At 30.6% G+C, this 17,164-nt stretch overlaps 2 protein-coding genes and 1 pseudogene across 3 annotated transcripts; 2 read left to right on the top strand and 1 right to left on the bottom strand.

Moving 5' to 3' along the window:
* Positions 1 to 227: 227 nt before the first annotated feature.
* Positions 228 to 3,734, bottom strand: LOC106342328 (beta-glucosidase 27-like). Of its 2 annotated transcripts, none has more exons than XM_013781224.1 (15): positions 3,720 to 3,734; positions 3,493 to 3,584; positions 3,263 to 3,353; positions 2,794 to 2,863; positions 2,637 to 2,692; positions 2,470 to 2,545; positions 2,279 to 2,356; positions 2,097 to 2,184; positions 1,768 to 2,023; positions 1,489 to 1,604; positions 1,198 to 1,415; positions 955 to 989; positions 764 to 866; positions 564 to 672; positions 228 to 466 (listed from the first exon to the last, which is right to left on the bottom strand). In XM_013781224.1, exons 2-15 carry the CDS (start codon positions 3,498 to 3,500, stop codon positions 238 to 240), a joined length of 1,533 nt encoding a protein of 510 aa, XP_013636678.1. In that variant the 5' UTR covers positions 3,501 to 3,584; positions 3,720 to 3,734; the 3' UTR covers positions 228 to 237. The 2 variants fall into 2 exon arrangements, with proteins under 2 accessions (XP_013636678.1, XP_013636681.1); XM_013781227.1 differs by lacking the exon at positions 3,720 to 3,734 and adding an exon at positions 3,686 to 3,715.
* A 3,201-nt stretch (positions 3,735 to 6,935) lies between these two features.
* Positions 6,936 to 7,427, top strand: LOC106341719 (annotated as a pseudogene).
* A 732-nt stretch (positions 7,428 to 8,159) lies between these two features.
* On the top strand, positions 8,160 to 9,168 carry LOC106339229 (glutathione S-transferase T3-like). Its single transcript, XM_013778017.1, has 2 exons — positions 8,160 to 8,888; positions 9,133 to 9,168. The coding sequence occupies exons 1-2, from the start codon at positions 8,160 to 8,162 to the stop codon at positions 9,166 to 9,168; spliced, it is 765 nt and encodes a 254-aa protein (XP_013633471.1).
* The last annotated feature ends 7,996 nt before the right edge of the window (positions 9,169 to 17,164 follow it).

The following is a 17,164-nucleotide window of genomic DNA, read 5'->3' as shown; positions in this document are numbered from 1 at the left end:
TAAATTTTTTGAATTTATATTTTTGGACAGGAGAAAAACTCTTCTCCTGGGGTACAAAACTAAAAGAAAACTTATATGTAGTAAGAAAATGGCAATATCAACCTTATTACATTACACTTGTTTTTTTTTTTTTTTTTTTTTTTTTTTTTTTTGGAACAAAACATAAAAAAAAAAAATTTTTTTTTTTTTTTTTTTTTTTTTTTTTTTTTGGAACAAAACATTACACTTGTTTAAACTTCAAAACTCTGATATCTTAACCCTTTTCACTTGTGGTTTCTTGATCTTATCATCATCTTTTTCCTTCAGGAACTCCTTGAACCACATAGCTGACATTTTTGGATAACGCTTAAGCCCATTCTCGTAATCTACGTAGAACAATCCATACCGTATTTCATATCCACAGTTCCATTCGCAGTTATCCAACAATGACCATGCAAAATATCCATCCACTTGGACTCCATCCTCGCTACAAAACATTTCATATCATTCAGTCTAGATCCGTATCAAAATATCCCTTGAATCAAGAAACCTTTTCTTTTGTGAAAAATAAGAATTGAGCTTACTATATGGCTTGGTGAACGTTGCTAATATGTTTCTTGTGATAATCAGTCCTCTTCATATCCATCAACTCGTACAATTTTGGCTTCTTCTCTTCGTATGCATCACAATGTCCTGGTCAAATAAATTTAGCAGTAATAGTTATGAAAAAGTATATTAATCGGGGAACAAGTTGAAGCATATTAGTCGAGTTATAAATTGTTACCGTTTTCGGTGATTATAAATTTAGGGTTTCCGTATTTATTCTTGGCGTAATTCAAAACTTTTCGTAGTCCTTGTGGATACATCAAGTTCCATTCTACCCCACCCTAAAATCGTAAAAACAAAATTAATAATGGTAAATATAAATTAATGAGCATGTATTAATAGTGCAAAGTCATTATAATATAAACTAACCTGTGCACCGATGGCCTTGCCCGCCTTATTTTGTTCTACAAACAACATTGAAAAAAACCTTGTGAGTAAAAAAGAACAAAAACCTAAATGATACTGAAAATATCACAATGAATGTTCAAAAATTCGTTAGATTATAATAATCACATTTTATAAGAGATTAGTGCTAACTGCTGAGGGTAATTAGAATATTTTTTAGTACTGATCGAAATTAACTTTGCTAATTTTCTTAAATTGACTACATACTTTTCCATTCAACATGTTGGTCTGATCTCCAGAACGGCTTGTCGGGATCCACTTCATCAACGTTTTTAGCGTAAACAGAGCTGTAATAGTTTATTCCAATAAAGTCAAAAGATCCTTTTAACTTTCTTGATTGGCTATCGGTAAAAGACGGCAATCTCTTTCCTACTATCTTCTTCATCACTTCAGGATAATCTCCATACACTGTAGGATTCATGTGCCTGTATATACACTTTCTTTATAAGAAAGTCAATGAATTTTGATAATGATTATGAATTACTCGATCATATATACCATCCAAACATAAACTCCATAGCTCGCTCGGCTGCTTCTACATCTTTGTCACAAGTTACATCATATGGCTCGTACCATAAAGGACAATGCGCCATACCGATCCTACCATCTTTACACTGAACACAAGTACGCATTAGTTAATTGTAATGTTATATATATATATTAATATATAGCTAAAGTACTAACTTTGTTGTATACTATATGTTGATCAGTAACATTTTGACCGTGTGATTAATGGTTTGGTCCATATATATGTTTATCAAGATTAGTGGTTCTTACATTATGGCAATTTCTGAAGGCTTCAACGGCTTCTGCATGAGAAAGAAGAAGATTGTGACTAACGATATAAGCCTCATGACCAGATTTTCCGGCTGTGGCTGCATCATTCATGTATTTTGAGGCACGTCCTGGTGCTTTTCTTCCGGCATCATAGCCACCTACGCTATAGACCCATGGTTCGTTTATCGTCAACCATAGCTTCACTCGGTCTCCAAATTCCTCAAAGCATATGTTAGCAAAATCTCGGAAATCCATTCTGCATAATATAAACATCCATATACATATTATATTTCATAAAAAAAAAACTTTTGTTTAAAAGTTTAGCTTACGTAATGTTTTCACTTAGAAAACCGCCATATTCTTCTTCTAGAGCTTGAGGAGTATCCCAATGAAACAAAGTCGCGAGAGGTGTGATTCCTGTTGATGTTTCAAGATGTCAGAAGAGTTGGATTAACTAATTTTATGATTCGACTAATGGTATACGAGTGAAAGATTATATACGTATATATACCATTGGCTAGTAGTTCGTCAATGAGCTCATTGTAAAATCTAATTCCTTCCTTGTTTACTCCCTTGCTTAGTTTGCCATCTTGTAATTTAAAATATGAGAATTGTTTTAGAGATATACATATGTGATGATGTTTTGCACTTATCATTAGAAATTAATGAAGAGATTACAAGCAAATAGTTTTTTTTGCTTACGAGGTAATATCCGGACCCAGGAGATGGAGAATCTGAAAGAATCCATGTTGATATCCTTCATTCTTTGAATATCCTCCTGTCATTGCATATAAGTCATGTTTTTCTTAATTACATTAGTGTAACACCTAAGTGCATGAAAATGATGGCTACCGAATATGCATACCGACCTTGTAACGATGATAAAAATCGATTGTCTCGTCCGCGTTAGAGTGGCAATTTCTTTCTGAAAAAGAAGAAAAACATTTTTCAGATGGTTTTTAATAGAATGATTGAGATTGACGCATCATTTATCAATTTAAGGGATGTGGATGATATATACAAAACCTGGATACTTGCGAGCAAAAGTATCCCACATACTTTCTCCTCGGGAACCTTCTTTCACAGCTCCTTCGTACTAATTGCGAAAAGAAAAAAAGAAGTCGAGTCGATCATTGTGGACCATGCACATATTCAGATCATATGTTTCTATATAGGTATGCAAATATTGCATTTTACCCGGAATCATTTTTCAAGTTTTATTTATATTTTTGAATGTATATTTACATAAATTTACCGGTTTTGTTTGTTAAAAAAAAATATATTTACATTTTTTACAAAAATATATATGCATATATATATATATACCTATTAAAATATTGAATTAATATAATATTTTGTATTTTTACATCCCAATTTATTTATTTGTCCAAGTTTATTTATTTTATTACCTATTGCATGGAGTATATATGTAATTTGAGAGGGTCCTACAAATATTTAGCTGATTGTCATGGTCGTATCTGTACAGTGTACTTACTTGGTAAGCCGATGAAGCAGTTCCAAACAGGAAACCTTGGGGGAAATCAGCTCGTCCGAATGATTTCTTTTTGTCAAAACTCCTCTTTCCTCTGTTAACGAGTTGTATAAAAACAAACAGTTAGAAAATTGTAAGAGATGCATGCTGATACATTATAAACGCAAACACACACACATATATACAAAACATTATATAATACATATAGCTTTTTTCTCAAAGAATTCACTTACTGTGTCATTATTTACAACGGAAGACCTCTCTCAAGAGAATGATTTCACTTAAAGTTGGAACTTCTTAACTCGCAAAAGCCAGACCTTTAAATCTGCGCACACACATACATGCATATATTTTAACCTATATAATATGTTGTGATATCTAGCTAATTTACTAGATTATATCTAATAACATGTTAAGCTTACGAACATGGCTCAGAGAATTGTTGAAACAGAAAACATACCAATATTGAAGATTTTTGTCTGTGGAATCAATTATGTGATCTGGGCAGATATTTATACAGAGAATGGAGGTGAAAGAAGAATGAAAATGTTTATTATGCATTGTATTTTATTTCAACGTCAACGTTTACTACGCTTTGTTTGTGACGTTAATGTTTCAGAAGGTTCGTACTACGAGTAATAAATTCCTTTTTTGTAAGGTTCGTACAATCTTGGCTAATCTCTCTTGATTTTTGTAAATTCCTTTTTACTATCCTTCGTTATGTAATAACCCCAGTAGGGGATTTTTTTTTTGGTAAAATCCAGTAGGGGATTTTGTATTTGAACTTGAACACATATAATTTTAGTTAAAAAGAAAACAAGTAAAACGCATTTTTTTTTTCTGAGAACAATAAAACGCATTGATGGAAACACGTTTTACACTTTGTAGAGTTACCTCTATGATTTAAACATGTGTACACGTAATTTGTTTGTGTAACATGTTCAATTATGTATGTGTTATATTTATACATATGCCATATAAGTTTTTGATCTATAATTTTAAGATTTACATTATTTTTAGCATGATATATATGATTATGGTCCTGAAAACATGATATATATGATTCTATTCCTAAGAACATGATATCTACCAATACTCTTATCAGCAACAGAACTCTTACTTTAAAAGTTAGAATTGTGAATATCGTTTATACCATCAATGAATGAAATATACAAATTAGATAAAAATAAAAAAAGAATTTAAACTTTTAGTTGATAAAATAAGTGATTAAAATTAATAATAATAAGAACTGTCCAAAATCTAAAGATATATTTTAAAATAAAAAGATAATTCTTAGAGCATGATTAATTGGGGGGGTTCTTAGGGTTATGTTGTTAGCAGAATATAAAAAACTGTATCTTAACTTTTAACTAAAAAAACTAAGAACCAGCTCTTAAATATCTTATTTAAGATGAAAACATAGTATATGATTTAAATAAGATATTTAAGAGTCGGTTCTTAACCTTTTTAGTTAAAAGTTAAGAGACGATTTCTTATATTCCGCTAAGAACCTAACCCAAAGAACCCCCCATTAATCATGCTCTAATATATACTTTGTGGCTATCTGAAAAATATATTTTCATAAAAAATTTAAAAATTAAAAAAATAGAAACACATAACTAAATATTAATGAAGTAAAATTCTTAATTTTGTATAATTGAAAAAAAAATATTGAGTTATTTTTAAGATTTTATTAATAATAAATATAGTGTACAAAGAAATTTTCAAATGAAAACATAAATAATAATTGGTTAAAAAAGTATAATAAAAATTTATCAATATAATATTTTAATTAGTAAAATATATATTAATAAGTATTACAAAGTGTTTATGCCCGCATGTGCGGGCATGACACATAGTATATGATTCTATTCCTATTAAATATTTTTCCTAAAAAACATTATATATATGATTATAATTACATTAAATCGAGAAATTAGATATTTTAAAAAACCATCCTGTAATTTAATTTGCCGCCTGTAATCATAGGCCACAACTTCAATTTTATTATATCTTAAAGTAATTACACATATTTAATTTTCTGATCGTTAAAATAATCAGCATGTAATAATCAGCATGAGCTATAATGAAATTGTTATTTTATGTCTATGAGTTTACTTGACGCTAAGTTTCAACGTTCAAATCACTTATCGATCTTACCACAGCTCCATACTTTTAAACTTGCATATCTATGATTATTCACGCATTTAGTGTTTAAACTTCATGTATATTTATTTCATAAGGTTGATAGATCGAGTTTTCTAAATTCTAGTTATGTTTTCTAAACAGAAATCCTCACTTCTTTTTCTCAATGAAACCACCACTCCATCTACACATTTAATTTTGAGGTATCGATTTAGCTGAAATTCCTTATAGAATTAATCTTTATAAACTTTTTCTAGAGGCCGTCACAAAATTGGATTTTATAAGCAAATAGAGGGAGGGTTAGACTTTTATATAAAAGAGATACTGCACTAATGTGCCTGTTTGGTTGAACCAAACGTTTGCTAAAATGAACATTTGAAGTGACACAGATTAAAATGACCGTTTGGTTGAATTGCATACAAAAGTTCAGTTATTTAAGTGTTAATAAGCAAAGTTGAATGTTTAAGTTAAACAAAAACTTAAGCAATTAGATTTTTTTAAACTAGTCAATTTGTTGACCAAGAAAAAAGTACCGACTTCTCTCTTCTTTATTATAATGTACTCGGTGGAAGGAAGTTTTTTTTTTCAAACCACATGCTTATAGCCTTAGACCATGATTAATCCGGGGTTATTAGAATGTGGTTCTTAGCGGAAGTTAAGAAATTGTTTCTTAACTTTTAACTAAAAAAATTAAGAATCGGTTCTTAAATAAAGACTTTAAGAACTGGTTTTTAGCTTTTTTAGTTAAAAGTTAAGAAACAGTTTCTTAACTTCCGCTAAAAACCCCCTCTAAGAACTTCGGGTTAATCATGCTCTTAGAGCACCCGCAACCGTGGATTTTGATCAATCCTTAGACCAAATCCGTAGGATTAGTGTAATAAAAAAATAATATTTATGCTTAATGGAGGAAGGACTGGGCCGTCGCGACGGTTTAGACGGATCGAATCCTTAGGCACGTGTCTTCTTCTGAGTGGGTGCGTCGGCTATGCGTTTGGATGGGGTAGAAAAAAAAAATCATTTTCCATCGAAACCGAAAAAAAGAAGTTAAGGAGAGAAAGACGATTTACAGGCGATCTCTCTCGATCTCGCTCCCTCGGCTCTAGTCAAGGTAAATCGAAGCTTTAACTCCTAGATTTCTTGATTAAGATCACTCTCCATGTTCTTTGTTCTCTATTAAGGGTTTGATTGTGTGGTTTCGACCGAATTTAGTTTAATTGAGAAATTAGGGTTTGGAAAAATTTTGGGGATAAATCGTTATTTCTCGTTTTTGGATTGTATCGGTCTCGGATCTCCTCTTTGTGTCTTATACGGATTGAAACAGATTGTAGTTTCAATCGATTTGCCGTTTCTTAACTGTTTTCGATTGAAACCTTTTAAGTGATATTGTTATCTTATATGTGTTCGAATTCACTTTGTTGATATTGTTTTCGTTCCTTCTCGTTGGTTTGCTTTCTTCTCGTTAATTTGCTTTAACTCTGTTAGTGGTTGTTTAACTCTGTCTGTTTTCAATTTTTTTTCCAGGTTAACGATAATGGGACAATACAGTTACAGCCAGCCATCTTCATCATCAAACTCTTAAGACTTAACCTCCCTCCTTCAAGCCGAAGCAGAGATGTACGCGGCTGAAGCTGAGATTAGTCAGTGGAATGCAGAAGCCATTCACTACGAACCATCACCAGAGGGTGATGATGGAATCCCCAGGACATGCTACTGTGGGTCGGAGCCTGTTCACGGATATTCCCAAACTCTTAAACATCCATACCGACGGTACATTACGTGCGCCAATGCTGATGATGGAGACTGCCACGTCTGGAAATGGTGGGACGTGGCGGTGGAGGAGGAGATGAGGGACATTCAGACGGAGCTTAGTGAGCTTAAGGGTGAAGCCAATGAGCGTGAGCAGAAGCTGCTCATCCTTGAGAAGAGAATAGGCGAGTTTACAAAGAAGAAATCAGGAGCTAAGCTAATGGTCTTTACCATAGTTTTAGTAGGATTGGTGTTTCTTATTAATGTGCTAGGTTAGTTCCTTTAATTGTTTCATCTCTTATAGTTTTCAAATTTGATAGTTTGAGAAAGTCGATTGTTTGTTCTTCTTTTTCAGTTAAAGGAGTGGGGAGTACCATCTTTGATTCTTTAACGAGGTAATTTTTTAACTTTCTGGTGTTTTAACTATTGAAAACAATTAGTGGTGTTTTAGAAACCGGAAGGAAAAATAGTTAAAATACTTAAGTTACTAGTAGCTACCATTGTACTTTACTTAGTCAAAGAGTTAATGAAACTCAATTGCTTTCCACCCTATGAGCTGGTTTGATTTGATGTGCTTTTCTTGGTGTAAAATAGTTAAAAAACTTAAGTTGCTAGTAGCTACCATTGTACTTTACTTAGTCAAAGAGTTAATGAAACTCAATTGCTTTCCACCCTATGAGCTGGTTTGATTTGATGTGCTTTTCTTGGTGTAAAATAGTTAAAAAACTTAAGTTGCTAGTAGCTACCATTGTACTTTACTTAGTCAAAGAGTTAATGAAACTCAATTGCTTTCCACCCTATGAGCTGGTTTGATTTGATGTGCTTTTCTTGGTGTAAAATAGTTAAAAAACTTAAGTTGCTAGTAGCTACCATTGTACTTTACTTAGTCGAATAGTTAATGAAAATCAACTGTTGTGATCTGATTGCTTTTAATTAGTTAAGTGATAGAAGACTTATTAATAAGCTCTCTGTGTCGCTAGTAGAGTGTCACAAAGAAACAATTGAAACCATGGCTAATAACTCACAAATTTTTACTAGATTTCTCCTTAGTCAAAATACAGTTGACCTTGATTCACCAGAACCTTTTTGGTTCGGTAGTCAAGGTCCTGATGAGTCTGGTAGCGAGGTTCCTGTTGCGTCTCCTGTGCTGTCTGGTACCGACGTTAGTGCTAAGTCTGGTGTGAATTCTAATCCCTCTGAGAGGAGGAAGTGGACTCCCACAGAGGATAAAATCTTTATTGGTGCTTGGCTAAACACCAGTAAGGACCCTGTGGTGAGCAACGAGCAGAAAGCCGGTGCTTTCTGGTTCCGTATAGTAGAGTACTACAACTCCAGTCCCCTCCTCGCTGGGACAATACGGAGAGAACTAATGTCTTGCAAGCAGAGGTGGGCAAGGATAAACGGCGACGTTGCCAAGTTTGCTGGCTCCTATGATGCGGCTCTGAGGGAGCAGAGAAGTGGGCAAAACGATGATGATGTGATGAAAACGGCGTTAGACATTTTTTTCAAAACGGTCGGCTACAAGTTCACCATGGATCACTGCTGGAGGGAGCTGAGGCACGACCAGAAATGGTGCTCCTCTTATCCGGTAAAGGAGAAGCGCAAACAAGCTGTGGAGGTGGATACAGAAGAAGAGCAATTTGTCGATCCAGAGGTTAGACCACCCTGGGTAAAGGCTGCGAAAGCTGGTAAGAAGAAGAAGAGTGACAGGGAGGAGGAGTTGTCGCAGCTACAGGGGGTTTTAGAAATTAAACAAAAACTGTCTAAACAAAAGCTTCTTGATCGTTTACTCGCAAAAACATAACCTCTCTCTGAAATGGAAACCAGTCTTAAGCTCAAACTAATGTCAGAAATGTTATGATCTTTTATTAATCTTGCTTTTTAGGTATTATAACTATTTTGTGTACTTGATCACTCTGTTATTTGATCCAAATTGATATTTTTTAAAATGCTTACTAACTCTTGTCACTCTGTTTTGACAGGTTGACGCATGTGGGAAGGAGTCACGGGTGTTGTAGGAGTCACGGATGACTCTGTTTCCTTTAGTATAAGTAGTAGTGTAGTAGTTGTCTCTGAGAGTTTGTATTAATCTACTCTCTTTGTTTTCCTCGGAGCTATTCTAATCAAGTTGTTCTTATCTACCACTGCACTGCAGTTTAGGTAATCTACTCTCTTTGTTTTCAAACTTGGGAAAACAACTTGTATCCTCTTTACTTGAATGATTGTCTGATCCCTTCTAGTTTTTGCTTGTTCGGACCATTGCTAGTTTGCAAACAACTTGTTTGCTAGTTTTCTCCATAATTCAAAAGTTATAATTCGATGGCAATTCAACCAAAATCAATGAGATATTTGATTACTTTTATTCAAAGGTTAGAAGTTGAAGGCAAAACGAGTTTTACATCATTACGAGTCAAACTAAACCAATGTTGAACTTTGTGTTTCAATGAGGACTTGTAAAATCTTATAAATGTGGAGGTAATTTATATTCTTATAAAATTCACATTCCCACATCGTGGTTGAGTTTCTTATTGCTTCTTTTATTTGAACCAATCTTTTAACTCTTAAAAATATATTTACTCTCGTATTGATATATCTGAATTTGAAGAAGGAGACGTCATGAGAAGTTCACAGGTGGAAACCGAGATGCCAACAAATCTGAACAATATCTTTCCCACTCGGAATGATCTTCGTGATAGGCAAACGCATGAAAGATTGAAGAATGATTTAATTCAAAATATTTGGAATAAATTTGGTGATGAAGATTAACAATTATTCTATATTTATGTTTAATTATTGTATTACATCACAAGAGGCTGGAGAAAGTTATGTCTCGATAACAGATGCGAGATAGGAGACTTATTTGCGTTCAATGTGGTTGGAGATGGGAAAACTACTCAATTGATGTGTGTATGTCTGGAAAGAAAAGAGTACTCTGAAATACTGAGCAAATACTTGAGCAGAACGAGTGGTGAGTCTTCATTAGGTGGTCATTCATGATCATGTTGGATTTTAATATTCAATCATCTTATAAACTCTTATGTGTAATCTTTATATTTAATCATGTTTTTATTTAGGAATTTTTCTATCTTTATGTTTAATTATTGTTTTTATGTTTAATTGTTATATTTATATGTTTAATTTTTATTTTTTAAGTTTATTTCTAGTATTTTATGTTAAGTTATTTTATTTAATCATTCAATATATAAAAATTATATTTCACTAAACAAAAAAAAAATTATATTTTTTTATTCCTAAGGATTCCAACTTCGGGTTCACCATTGTACACACATTTTTCACAAGGGTCCTTAACTATTCAAAAAAAAAAGAAGATAATTTATTCCTAAGGACTCCACAATTGGTATCACCATTGTGGATGCTCTGAGAGCATGATTATTGGGGGTTGTTAGAGTGGAGTTCTTAGCGGAATATAAGAACCCGTCCCTTAACTTTTAACTAAAAAAGTTAAGAACCGGCTCTTAAAACTCTTATTTAAGAACCGGTTCTTAGATTTTTTATTTAAAAGTTAAGAGACGGATTCTTATATTCCGTTAATAACTCCACCTTTAAAACCTCTCAATAATCAAGCCTTAGACTAGTCTTGGTCTTCTTTTTTTTTTTTTTAACTATAAGAACACAATTTTTTATTTGCAGTATCAAATGATTTAAAATAATATTTTACTCGCATAACAAATTATAGACAAAATATATAATAGGTAGCTTATATTATATATATAAATACGACGGATTTTTTTTAAAAACAATATGACGGATTATTCTGTTATGTGACATGAAAAACCACAAACGAGACTCTACTTAACCCATCATTAAAATCTAGGATAGTTTTCATTAATCTAAAATTCAAATTATTAAAATTAACTAAAAAAAACTCCAAATTTGTTGTAAAAAACTACATTTCTGTTGAATTATGAATCGAAAGGCCGGATTTTCAATATACTAGAGATTTATTTGAAAGAGAAGAGATTAATATCTAATCTATTAATTTAGAGTCCTAATTTTATCTACCATTAAAAAGTCTACCATTATATGAGTCTGTTTTCTTTTGTTGATGTCAAAAAAAAAAAAAAACTACTAGCTAGAAATTTAACAAAATATCCTAAATTCATTAATATATGATATTTTTCTAACAGAAAATAGTATAAATCTAAACAATAAAATTTTCTGTGTGGAATAAAAAAAATTATTGCAAAAGCCAAATTAAACTATAATACATTAAATAAAATATGTTTTCAAAATATAATATTACCTAATTTAATTTAGTCAATTAGCTAATTTAATTTAGTAAAATAAAATATTTCAAGAATACAAACTTTTAAAAAGATTAAAAAAATTGTAATAATTCATATAAAACCCTAATGTTTAAAAACAAATTATTAATATGATGTTAAATTTTTAAATAAATAAATAAAATAATCGGTGAATATAAGATTAGTACAATCTCATAAAAATAAATTTCAATATATATAAAATTTTCAAAAAAATTGTATACATAAATAAAAATTAATTTATATTTTAAAAATTATTTTATTAAAAAAATATATATATCCGCACGGACGTGCAGGTTCTGACTCTAGTTTTATACTATATACGGAATATAATAATTAACAAGGATCCAAACTAAACAAAATATTAAGTCTAGCGATAGACTTTTCATTGTGTTTATTATCTCCAGTATTGTTCACGCTAGCGTAGTAAATGAACCAACTCACATTTAACTAATGTTTAGTTCTGTTCGTACGTATCTGTTTATCGGGAAGTTTAAAGCTTTGGTCCATTTTGTTCACTAGACTTTGAACCAGCTTTTGATCAAAATTTCCAACGGATACTATATAATAGTTTTACTATACCAAAATGACTGTTGAATATAAGGGTAATATAACTTTATTAGTTAATGCTTTTTTGAGAAATTATTAGTTAATGCTTGCTAATCACAAAGAGTGCAAAAAATTTTTTTAGTAACACCTTTTGGTAATCCAACTTGATTAAATACTTAAAATTCTATATAGATATTTGATGACTGATATTTATTCATTATGATTGACAAAAAGGTCATTTTGATAATTTTTGTTACATAAATAGTGTTATTTTATAATTCCTATGCATGTTATAATTTTAATATTAATTACAAAATGCATTGATTTAGTAAATAATTTTATTTATCTTAAATAATATTGCTTAGATAGATGTAATAAATATAAATAAAAATATATTTACTTATTTTTTTATTCTGCGTGAAAATTGTCAAAAAGTTTGATTAGTTGTAATAGTTGTAATCTTAGATTTTTATCCATATCTTCATACATATTTTCATACCATAACAGTAACCACTTTGTACGATTTCGTGATGTTTAAGAAGTATCTAATCAGAACTTTTTTTCCCTTAAATATATATATATGGTGCCATGGTGGCAGATAGTAGCGGGTAGTTTGATTCTCAGTCTCTGTTTTTCTTTAGAGTATTGCATTGTATTGAAGAAGAAACCAAACAAATCAATCACTATAAATTTTATCTTAACTTTTCTTTTTCAAACTTATTTTATCTTAACTTTATTCTGTATATTATTTTAACCTTTGATTACTGTAGATGACTTTCATATTATCGCAGCTCATCATCTTTTTCTTGCGGAGAATATTTTGGGTACTAATACTGTACATAAAAAACTACACACTATCTTTATCAGAAGGATCAACCTAACTAAAAATCAAGAACAGTTCCGGCGAATCTGCCCTCGTCACGTCGAGATTCTGGACACTATGGTTCTTGACAGTTGACACCCCCCTTAGAAAAGTTTGCTTTGATGTGGCCTTGAGTTTCTTAAGATTGTTGTTTATAATGTCATATTTTGTGTTAGTTTTTTAAGTTTCTGAACAAGAATTTTACCAGGATTTGTTTGGTCACCGAAGCGGTATCCCCCGGCGGCATCATTGGGATGCTAAGCAGATCTCCAGAGCTTTTCAACTTTTTGCACTGTTTCTCTGCTACTAATAAAATCATAAAGTTTTTGTTGAAAAGTAAAATCAAAAGTATTTCACCTTTTTATTTGCTTTTCGGCGGCTACAAACGGCCCAATACCGGTAAAAGAAAGTCATAAATTGAACTGGTGGAACAATCAGCAACAATAGTTCGACTTCCTAGCTCTTAAATCTTAAATCAGTTTTCTCAAGTTTGAATGTTAAACTAAGAGTTTTCCTGCGCCTTAGGCAGAAATAATAATATATATATAATAATATTATTATTTTAAAAAGTTTAAATTTTAAAATTATTATTTTTATAGTTTAATTTCACCGGTTCGGAAAAATTCATAAATACAATCTTGGTTTATGTGTTTCTGTTTATTTTATTTGAAATTTTAATAAAATTTTAATTATACTTTTATTTATATTATAATGTATTTAATTATTATTTATTTAAATTATTTCTTTATTCTTTAATTTTAGAAATGTCTTTATTTAATATATAATTTTTTTTATAAATTTTGCATTTGTGTTGGTTTTAGTTAAAATACGTTAAATTGGTAAAAATAATATGCTAATTAATCTAGAGAACCGATGAATTAAGTTGTTAATGTAAATTTACAATTAATTTTGATTATATATATACAAAATATGATATATAATTGATGTAAAAAATAGTTGTAAATATATTTAGTTAATATTAATGTGATATGTATTTTATTTTAATGGTGATATATCAATTTATTAAATATTTGATTTTTTTTTTCAAAAAAAAAAAATATATAGAAAGTTTACTTTATTGATGATATAAAAGTTATTAGTCATAACCAAAATTTATAAATCTTACCAAAAATAATTTTTTTTACAAAAAATTTTTACAAGTCGTATTTAGGCATGTGCCATGTCATATTTAAGTAGATGCTATAACATTTTCTTAGTGAGAATAAATGTAAGAGTGACACATGTGCACTTTGCAAATAATGTTTATGAAATATTCACATCGGTTCTTCTATTTTAGCATGACCAAAAACAAATTATTATATAAGGAAAATAAAAAAAGACAGACTCTAACGCTGTAATTTATTAATATTTCTGAGTCAATATTTATCAATATTTCGAGTAACCATGTTTAAAATTTATCGTCACGACTTTTATTTTATTTCATCTGTATTTAGAAAATTAATTTATGTTATTTTGCCTAATGTTCTTACCAGCTAGAAAATTAAGATAATTAGATCCATGACTTGGCAACAGCTGTGTGAATGTATGCATAAATTAACTTAAATATCTCCGAGTATTCACGTTGTTTGGTAAAAGTATTCACGTTGCTTGACTTTGAATATGAATTTTCTTGGAGACTTTTTATGGGGTGGGGATGGGGGGGACATGCAGATAGATAGAGGTCAATCAGTCAAAATATAACCGCGCATATATTAATTTAAACTAATAGAGAGGCTTTACTAATTACGGAATCTAAACAGTACTAATCTTTAGACTATTCTCCTTAGCTTAACAATAGGAAAAAATTGAACACACAAGGACTAGTTATTAAAATTAATAAATTATCATGCTTTCACCAACTTCTTTTTAAACTGACATGTGGTCTCTCAACTACTTTTGTTACATAATTAAATGTTATTATAAGGGCCCATATTATAAATGAGATCAGGTACCATGACGTAAGCTTTGTAACAAAAACTACTTAAGGTTAGGCGTGATACTTTTATCCGAGATCCGGATTTGATCCGAGATTCGATCCGGATCCGATCCGAAAATCCAGATATCTAGAAGGACCGAATCCAGATCAGGATAATAAAATGTTGGATCTGTCAAAGCCGGATCCGGATCCGGATATCTTGATTTTTTAATCTGGATATCCGGATCCGTAAGTTTTATTAATAACTATTTCAAAAATAGTAATATCTATATATAAAAACTAACTTTATTTAATATATTTTCATTTTTATAATAGTATATGTAAATTTTATGTAAATTTTGTAATATTATACATAGAAATAATTAAAAACATTATATATTTTTTTATTTTTAAATTATTTTTAATATTTTGTATACAATATTATTATTATTTTATTTATTTTAAGGATCCAAATCCGGATCCGGATATCTGCCGGATATTACAATTTTTAGAAAAATATCCGACACCCGGATATCCGAGAACACCGGATCCGGATAAGGATAATAAAATTATGGATCCGCCGGATAAGGATCCGGATTCGGATACCTTAAAATTGCTCGGATATCCGATCCGTCTTAGGCCTACTTAAGGTAACGAATTATGAGAATAGGGAAATGTAATTTAACGGTCAACGAACTTTAGTGTAAACAAAGTATAAAAACACCACTAGACGTTGATTTTACGTTCCCTGCTGGCAACCAGCATAGAGCCATTCAACGTGGAACATGGCTGTGGAAAATAGAAACGAACATACTTATTTAGCTGACACAGAAAAGTATTAGTGTAGTTCTATTGATTTGAATGGTCCTCGTACAGTAATTAAATATTCGTGGAAACTTTGCGTTACACACTGAAAACACCACCTACATATGTACAATTTCATTTGACTCCAGACTTATGAACACAACAACATCATGAATACTAACCACTTATTATAATTGACCATGCCTTGACTTGAAGTTTCAATAGCAGGGATACAGACTTTTGTAACCATACTTTTCATCACACCATGCTGCTTATTAGTTATTTTATTTATTTTTTAACAATTAGCTACGTACATTTTACTCTATGAAGTTTAACCACCATGGTGTGACTATTGAATCGCTTCGAATAATTTACCAGTAAGGGACTTACATTGATGTTTCAGAGTGTCATGTCTTCACTGTAGACTATAATTTTTGAGTCTTAATCGAATTCATTTTAGAGAAAAGTTTAACAAGCTTGTATGCATCAGAGTCGGACATCATTTTATATGCTAGACATTATTTATCTAAATTTCCAACGTGAGATTTTGTTTGCACTCACTACACTAAAATTAGATCTAGCCATGTTCTTCTTTTGATTTCTTCTTTTTACTCTCCCAGATTGTGAAAACAGAGATAGAAAAAGTGAGTGATCTTGTAAACTATACCGGAGATGTTTTCGATACTTCATAGTGGATGTTATAGGTCCCAGAACCACCCCAGACGCATCGGTTGCGATCTGGATGAACAAGTTTTGTGTCTCAGATATGTGTGAACCATTGAGTAGTATGGGACATGATTTAAGAATAAATCCTTAACATAAAACTAAATGAACTTTTTATAGATAGAAATTTAGCATTTTCTTCTTTATTCAATAAATCAAAACCTAATGCCATCAAATCAATAGATGAGAAAACTTCAATACCGGTTTGATTTTAGTAAAAATCTAGAAAAAATCTGAACCGGATTATAAGATTAAAATAGCCTAAATTTTAGGTTACTTTAGAAAAAGCCAAAATACAACATATTTAGTTTTGAGATAATTTGCAAAATACCCTATTTAGAATTTGAAATTTGATAATTGCATTTTCTATTTTAACTTTTGAAAAATACATTTCCTTAATTATGAATTGACCTTTTTATCCAAGATATAATTCGAAATTAATATATAAATTCGAAATCAATAAAATAATATCATTAAAATTAGATAAATATGTGTGTTGAGATAAATATGTGATTTTACCATTTAAATTTTACAATAACAAAGATAAACATGTGAATTATGACTTGTTTTGACTTTATCATGATGTTTATACAGATTTTCCTTTATTTTATTTTCTTCAACTTACATAAACAAGTCACGTTGTTAAAAAAGAAAAGCAAGTCACGTTTGTCTGTACAAAATTTTCATCTTCTCTACTGGAGCCAAGTAAGTTCTAGCTAATATGATGTATTCGGATATGTGTTTTTTTTTTGATTTTGAATATGAAAAAGAATTGCACTGATTATTATTCATCGGGTTGTTCTTCTTTTTTCACGTGTCATGAAAATCCAATAAATCTGTTTGAGCCAATGATTTGATTCGTGTATCTTATAAATTTT

Source organism: Brassica oleracea, chromosome C4 (assembly GCF_000695525.1).
Source record: "Brassica oleracea var. oleracea cultivar TO1000 chromosome C4, BOL, whole genome shotgun sequence".
NCBI lineage: Eukaryota > Viridiplantae > Streptophyta > Magnoliopsida > Brassicales > Brassicaceae > Brassica > Brassica oleracea.
This window is presented reverse-complemented; position numbering and strand designations above follow the sequence as displayed.